The sequence below is a fragment of the Colius striatus genome, chromosome 1 (assembly GCF_028858725.1).
Source record: "Colius striatus isolate bColStr4 chromosome 1, bColStr4.1.hap1, whole genome shotgun sequence".
Classification (NCBI taxonomy): Eukaryota; Metazoa; Chordata; class Aves; order Coliiformes; family Coliidae; genus Colius; species Colius striatus.
In genome coordinates, this window is record NC_084759.1 from 117,738,009 (window position 1) to 117,746,201 (window position 8,193).

The following is an 8,193-nucleotide window of genomic DNA, read 5'->3' on the forward strand; positions in this document are numbered from 1 at the left end:
GAGTTGGTAGTAGTGTCAGATGTAGCTGACTTGTTGCCCAAAAGGACTCAGATTTGTACTGTCATCTTGGTATTAATTTCAACAGTCTCTATATGCACTACATTCAAGCAGACAAACATATAATTTGCTCCTATGTTTATAGTAACTTTATTAAAATACAAAATGTTCTGTTAGTAGAACTTATCAATTTAGAAAATACATTACTTTAAATATACGTAGTTCTCCAGGGCAAGGAGTTCCTATAAGTTTATGAAATATAGATTCCAGTCATCATTTGCTCTTCCATATTCAGAGAAAAACAAAGGAAAAAGTAAATCGATTGTTTCAGGGTATGAGGGTGAAATGGAAGTAACTTTACAGAAGTCAGTGGGTAGGATAAATCTTCCCCACTACAATGTTGAATAGGGTTACATTCATAGAGCTACACTGAGTTACTCCAGGTCATCTTTTGGTGAGAGTATCCATACATCATTGCAGACTAATCCAATAGTTCAATACTGTATATAAAAATAGTGGGCCCAAGGATGTTCTTCTGAATATTGTTCTGACCAAGTGATAGCCTGAAGCATGAGATTAGCTTACTTACAGATTATATAGGTATGAGTAACCATTAAATTATATAGCACATTTCCAAATACAGCACTCAATGCAGAACATTCTGACCTTCATCGGGATAGAGATCTACATTCATTCAACTCTGTGGAAGATAATCTTCTCTACAGTATGTGAAAATATTTACCATTCACCCTTAAATACCATTCTAGTCAGAACAGCAAGGATGAGAAGATATTTACATTCAGTTGTAATTAAATATTAGCAAGCATTTCAGAAAATAAACAGTGTAACAGAGTGCAGCTATAAAGTGAAAAAGTTAGCAGACATACAACCAGGGACGAACAGATTCTGGCGAGTTTGTCTTTGTTCAGAGATTTTATTGCCAATTAATAAATAGGAGTTCAAAGCAGATACTAAAACTTTCTTCCCTGTTATGTGCAGTGCTGATGATGATTCCATTTAGTTGGCCTTGGATGCTTGCTTAGGACAGGTTATTTGCCTTTGGTGGTACGTTTTTGATCTATTTTCTTCATAGCAACCTGCACCCATTTTTGATTCGGGCTTACGCAGATCCTGATACCTTTTGTGGTGATAAACCTGTAGGAAGAAAGCAAGCAAACCAGACAGCCATTAAAGTTCAGTCTTTAAACTGAGGTTTACTGCTCTTGGTTTTTATGCAGAACATGAGGAACAATGTGGTAAAACCATATCATATGCTACAGTTTGTAGTTGTTAGTTGGAATGACATCAGTTTGCAACTTTAGTTCCCTATTTATGATATATGTGTCTATGTACCATGTGTAGCTGTGCACATTTTAAAAAAGCTGCATAGTTGGTATTCTGAGATTTTATTTGAAATCATGATGCACATTTAATGCCCAGGAGTGGAGCTTGCATTTGATAAAACAACCTTGACCCCTCACTGAGATTTTCCCCACTTTCTGGGCACAAAAGGTCTGGCTGTTCAGTGAGATTTCTATCAGATTTCTGTTTGTGAGAAGCATACATCTCTCAACACTCTGAGGCTCACCCGTCTCCCCTCGTTCCCACAGCTGCCTGGTGACTGCTTCTGTGGGGACACTGAAAGAGTGACCTGAACTAGCCAGGTTTAGTGAGTTGGGTCATGCATTGTCTTCAGATACCCTTTTCTTTTTCAACAGTAGCTTGTTTACATAGACAAGTCTGAAGGTGAACTGTGCTCTGGATACTTACATGATGGCATTTACTGGAACTTGTTGCTTTTCATAGTTGATAAGATTTCGGATGTTCAGTTGCTTTGTAGACAGACTTACACAACTGAGATTGCGCATGGGCTGACTTCCAGCACTTCCTAGAAGGGGTAAAGTAGATAAATGACAAAGGTAGTCAATACTATGTTCATATTTGGCCATAATTAATAAATTATGAATTCCAGCAGATTTCCAGTTGTGGTTAGAACATAAGTATCTCATGATGCACAGCCACAATACCAGGTATACCAGAGAGTTTAAGGTAATTTTTGTGATGCACCTAATGATCTCTGAAGTGTTACTGCTATTTCAGTTAAGACAATAACCTTCTCCTGTTCTCCTGAACAATGGTATAATCATTCAGCCTCTAAGGAGTCACTACTTCCATACCAGAAAGATATTTGACATCATTCATCACTAAGTCCATGACCTACTCTAGGTAGTCCTGCTCTGACAGGGGGCTTGGACTAGATGAGGTCCATTCCAGCCCTTGAGATTCTGTGATTCTGTAATCTGCAAATAAGTGTCTGTATAAAGTAGCCTTTAGAACTGGCATCTTCACCATGTGGATTTCCAAATGCCCTCTGAATGTGGATCAGTAATCCTGCTTACTTGTCAAGTGAAGGACAGGAAAGCAAGAATACTTATTTCACATTGGACATCCAAAACTGATGCTAAAAACCAAGTTTTGAGAGAAAGGGAAGTATATCTGCCAGAAGACTAAGTACTTGTATACTCTTGCTATAAGACTCATTTCATAGGTAATTTAATCCTATTTTTCCTCCAACAGTTTCATCCGTTTCAGGGAAATAACACTGGTGATTAATAAATAGGATCAAGATAACAGTGTAAAATTCTCTGCACAATTGCTACCTTACATGATGATAACTAAAAATAGGAGCTCATTTAAGTGAGATGAATTATATGTATTTTTTATTGGAAGCTTCCACTTGCTAGTTTCTGGTTTTCTCCTACCCATCAAAGACAGGTTTGGGAAGACATCAGGGGGAACACTGATGTATTGAAGTTTCTTGTTAAAGAATTTATAAACTGACTTGAGGAAAGTCTAAGATCTGTTCAGATACAACTTGCTGAGTGTAAAATCTGGTTCACATAATCTCATTGTGAGGTTTTTTCTGAAATAATCAGAATATCTGAGGCAAACACATACCAGGCTTTGGAGAAGCTGTAGCACAGCCAGTGTATGAGTACTGACAGAGCTGCTAATTCTTGAGATTTTGTTTGCCTGAAGGAATATCTCTTTTGATCTTGCTTTAGTCACATGGAGTGCAATGTATCTTTTGATGATTCATTACAAATATGTATCCTACTGCCTCAATCAGATTGGTTTTCAAAATGTGGCATTAAATAGCTCAAAGGTAGCCAAGCAATCCTTACTAATCCTGGAAATGTTCTCTCTACTACTAAACTATCTCCAAGGAGTGTGTGCAGGGAATACCGGTAGAGCTTTTCTAAGCGTGGGAACAAAAGCAAACTGCTCTGCACCTGTAACTACCTCTTCTTGTGTTTTTTTCCTTCCTTCTGTGTGTGTTTGTGTGTTTTGTCTCCTGAGATGAGCATCATTAATCAACATAGGAGAATGTAGTATGATTGAGCTCTAGGAGCACTAGGCCAATGTACTCAGTGTGTAGCTACATCATCTTGTGAATGCTTGTCAGGTCTCAGTTTGGTTTCGGTGTGGTTTTGTGAAGATGTCTTTTCTGTGTGTTTGTGTATTTTTGTGGGTTTGCATAAGGCTTGCACATGAGTATTTTCTGTGATTTTTATGTGCTCGTTTCTGTGAATCTGATTGTGTATGATGTGCTTATGTGTGTATGTCCATGTTTCTGCATGATACGTGGATCCAAATCAAAAGTCACAGACCTAAACGTCATTGTAGGCAAATATTTAAAGCATAGCTGATAAACATGGCACATCTCAGAGATTATAAATGATCTCAAACAAGATGTTAAATTGCATGAAATTAGGAAGAGAGAAAAGACATTGTACTAATCCATTGCTCTCCTTTGTAATTCTTTTTCATATTTTGCCTGTCTGTACTAAAATATTTGTCTAGAAACAAATAGGTAACCTGTGATATAGAACTGGAAGAACTTCTTAAAATAGGGACATTGGAGGAACCAAAGTGATACAGTTGAAAAAGATATAAAAAAATAAGATAATACACATAAGTAGTATATCTGGAAAAAAAAAGTCTTAAATATTTTTCATGAAATGTTATTATCCAATAGAAGTCATTGCTATATGACATCAGTGAGATTAAAAGACATTGTGTCTTCAAGACTTAATGATTTTAAAAGCAACAATAATTCATAGAAACCCTTTAAGTATTCCAAGGCACAGAAACTCTCCTTGCATTACAGTAGAAGTCAGCTACTAATTTACAGGTCATCAGATGAAATCTCCCATAAAACTGTCTTTCTTGTGGTTTTGATCTGGATTACTTGTGAGCTTTATCTTATGAATCAACCTCGTCTGAGAATGAATTCTGCTCATCAGGCATTGGTGCATTATGGAGCAATTTCTGTTTTCCCTTTGAGCTGTAAACTTACCTTTCACCATGTGCACAGTGAAGACACCAAGCCAGAAGATGACAAGGATAGTTGCAGCATGGAGTTTCATTGCTGATGGCTTCTTTGTCAAGGCAAAGAAGAAAGCTGCTATTGTCAGCCCTCTCACAGAGTTTATATATTACCACTCAGTGGTCAGTTTTTGTGTTCACTTTTGGGGCGTCATGGTGGGGCTGACTGGAAGTGGAAAAAATTGAGTGGCAGTACTTTTTCTGGTGTTAGAGAACCACCTCCTCTCCCCACCCGTCCTTCACTAGCCCCCCTGTGAAGGCTTTTCCTGCTCAAACCCTGCTGTGGTTGCACTTGCTTCTATGTTGCAAGTAGGGTTTATTTCAAGCTGCAGAAAGTGAGAGCTCTTATTCTGCAGTGGAAACCTTTAATATCTGTTCCTGTCCTTTCACACCTCAACTTAGAGAACTGTAGCTAAACCACACAGCAGAGGCACAGAGTAACATTCAGAGTTACCTCTTTGACCAATGGACCACTTAAAAAGGGAACTGTGAGCTAAAGGATGACGGAAAGAGGAACGCCTTGGCTTTTTCCATAGTGGCTGTAGATAGTTGATCACTTCAATACTTAGCTTTGGAGAGATATCGCTCCTTTTTCCTATGTGTGGAGGACTGTGGAGAATCTTGTCAAACCTCTTCTGTTTTCTCCTTGATTTCATATGGCTAAAGCTGATATCATTGTGTGCTGGGAAAAAGAAGAGAGAACACACTCTTAGATACAGAGCCAGATCCACAAGCCCTCCTGCTAGTCAGACATAGCTAAAGTACAGTGGTTTCAAAGAGGAACAAGAGTTTATAAAGTTTTTGGGTATTAGAGAGTCAGAGATACACAATTTATAGGAAAAAATTAAAACATTCAGTGCACTCCCATGTAAACATGGTGTTGATAACAGATATGTCAACTTGGTTCAATTGTAACTCTACCAAAAATGTCCTTTTTATCTTGCAGTCAGTACTAGTTCTACTTCCCAGTTTTAGGTATCTTTTCTATGTTGTGGTCTATGTTGCTACATGCCAGCAGTTTTGTGCCTGCAAATATTTTTCAAGGGAGCTGTGGATCTCCAGGCCACACATGAAGCAGCATCTGAGCTGGCATCATCATCCAGAGCTTCTGAGCAGAAATCTTCTCTTGTGCTTCACATTCTGGAACACTGATGTGTCTGGTAGAAAAAGCCATGCCTTACTGGCCAAGGGCGATCCAGCTGGGCTTGGCATGAATAGGTACGCACTAGGCTGCCTGATGTTTGACATTGCAGGGCAGTGGTATAGAACCAGTGTTATAGAGCCAGTGCAAAGCCTGGAGCAAGTGTCCATTCATGTGAGTCTGAAATTTCCCCTGCTGTTAACTCCAGGCCTCACCTCAGCTAGTTACTTACAGTTATCTAAACTCTCGATTGTATCAACGTAAATTACTTTGCAAGGGGGAACACAGCAGGTAGAAGTCAATTCCCTGAGATTCTTCAGGCAAATTAAGATTGAGTTGAGAACTGAGCTCAAATACTTGACTCCTAGGTTATATGTAACAGCTGGTCTGTAACCTTAGGAGCAGTCTATAGGTCTTACAAGTAGAGAATATACTGCTTGATTTACTTGTATATACATATGTTTTTTGTTCCTTTTGATTTGATTCCTTCATCTTACACACACTGTGCAACCCAGGGAAAAACAATGGCAAAAGTAGACACTAAGCAGGTGGAAGGGACTTACTGCTTTATTTGAATTTGCAGCACTAATGAAGTTGCAACAAAATGGAAGCCACAGCTTCAGCCAAAGCCTCTAAAGGACCTACCTGATGCCACATAGGGAAGTAACTGTAATGACCTCAGCAGCACTACTGGGAAATCTGTTAAACTTAACAGATTTGTCTCCCAGCAGGATAGCAGTCAGGTGCTTGGCTGAATGCTGCCTGAAATCACTTCTTAACTGAGATATTCTAATTTGTTTGTACTTATCAGCTTTGAGATGCAAGATAGCAACTTTGTCATTGATGGTAGAGAGAAGTTTTATCCCCATTAACAGAGGAGATGTTCCTCCACTTCTACTCGCTGGTATACGTACACATGGATATATATATCCACTGTCCATAGCTTTAAGAGGAAGGGTCACTATCTCAATTAAATATGAGACAGCACAGAAAAAGTCAGTCCCTCCCACAGAAGCTTCTGGAAGTTGTAGATTCATCCCTGAGGTGTTATTAAAAAGCCTGTTGCTTCTTCGGTTTTCCAGCTTTCTTAATTGCCTTGTGGTGAGGTTTTTTTCCCCTCTTTGTAGTTCTCATTTGCTGTGGTCTCCTGGGCTGTCATTCTTATAGCTGACTTATGTCCAGTGAAGCCTATGTTCTGGAGAAGAGGTTTGTGGGCTTGAGTCACACAACCCTACATGAACATATTTGGCTTTCTCTGACATTCTAGTGTTGTATAAAGGTTCATTTTGCATGTACCCTAACACCAGTGTGCCCTTCCTCTGTGCTGTGGCAAAAACTTAGTGCAAGCTGATCAGATGTAGAGTCTCTCTGTTTTCTTGCTGGCAAGTCGTATTAAAATTACAGTTTATAAAAGTGCCCAAATACTTTTCCTATTACTGCTTCTCAGTTCTGCACAAGTCAAATGCTAGTGGTTGTTGTCCTGGGGCTTGTCTACCTCTTGTATGGCCCACTCATCACAGACTTCCTTCAAAGCATTCTGGAGTAAAATGATCATTTGCAGCATGTGGTACATTCACAGATGAAATGGACAATATAATTACAGAATTATGTCACAGTTTGTAAAGTTTGAATTGTGAATAAAGATGACTAACTTTTACATGATGCATCCCAAACCCTTGGCTAGAGATATGATGTCTCATGAGAGCTCTGCTGAGAGGAAGCAGATGCATAGAGTGGATATCGACTGTATGGATGTGTACATCTATCAGTATTTAACCTTTGGAGACTGTTTACCTGCAGAAAACCACAGACTTTGTTTTCCTAGAGTTTCCTAGACTTCCTATGCAACAGAAGGTGAGGCTGAGACAGACAGCCCTGGGAGAGGACAGCAACAGTAAGCTCCTGCTTGAGTAGTTTGAAGGCTCTCCTAAGCCCTTCAGCCCCTGTTCATGCAAAGCAGCATGCCTCCATCTTACCAATACAGTGGCTGGGGCACAGAGGGATGAAGGGACAAGTGAGACTGCTCACCCACAGCAGAATGCAAAGTCAGGGCCTGCTCTAGCATAGTTACTAGCCTACTTCTGAATGCAATATTTTTCTTCATTTTTAACAAGGTCAATTGATTTTTACTGAAGTAATTGTTGTATATACCCTGTTTCATGTCAGCAACCCATATGAAGGAAAAGAAATATACAATGAGCAGTCTTGGGCCTAATATCAGAGTTTATTTACCAGGGTAAGCTGTTTGAAGTATTGCATCTTCTCATATTGTATTTTGCTTTCAAAAAAGAGAGCCCAAGATCGTTACAGGTAAGTAAATTCTTATGTACTTCTAGAAATGAGCATCTTCAATGAATGTTCAGCATCCCTTTGAACTTGAAGATTTGCCACAGGACACTGTCACTTTTGAAGATGAAATCAGGGCAGTCAATAACTGTAGAAGGAAACCTAAGAATCTCAAGTTAGGCATATCTATATCTCAGACAACTTTTTTTAAGGTGCTAGATGTCACCCTCAGGAGGTACACATCTGTCTCTGTTATACAGGAGCAATATACCCATGTATTTTATGCTGGACATGGTAAGAGAGCCAAGTTAGGTGAGATAAATCTGACTCTACTGTATTTTGGATTTGCATTGTTTTTCAGCAATTGGAGTACTGGTTTA

General features: G+C 39.1%; 1 protein-coding gene across 1 annotated transcript; it reads right to left on the reverse strand.

Moving 5' to 3' along the window:
* Window positions 1–846: 846 nt before the first annotated feature.
* Window positions 847–4,458, reverse strand: LOC104557220 (lymphotactin). Its single transcript, XM_010201364.2, has 3 exons — window positions 4,358–4,458; window positions 1,768–1,885; window positions 847–1,152 (listed from the first exon to the last, which is right to left on the reverse strand). Exons 1-3 carry the CDS (start codon window positions 4,425–4,427, stop codon window positions 1,047–1,049), a joined length of 294 nt encoding a protein of 97 aa, XP_010199666.1. The 5' UTR covers window positions 4,428–4,458; the 3' UTR covers window positions 847–1,046.
* Window positions 4,459–8,193: the final 3,735 nt, after the last annotated feature.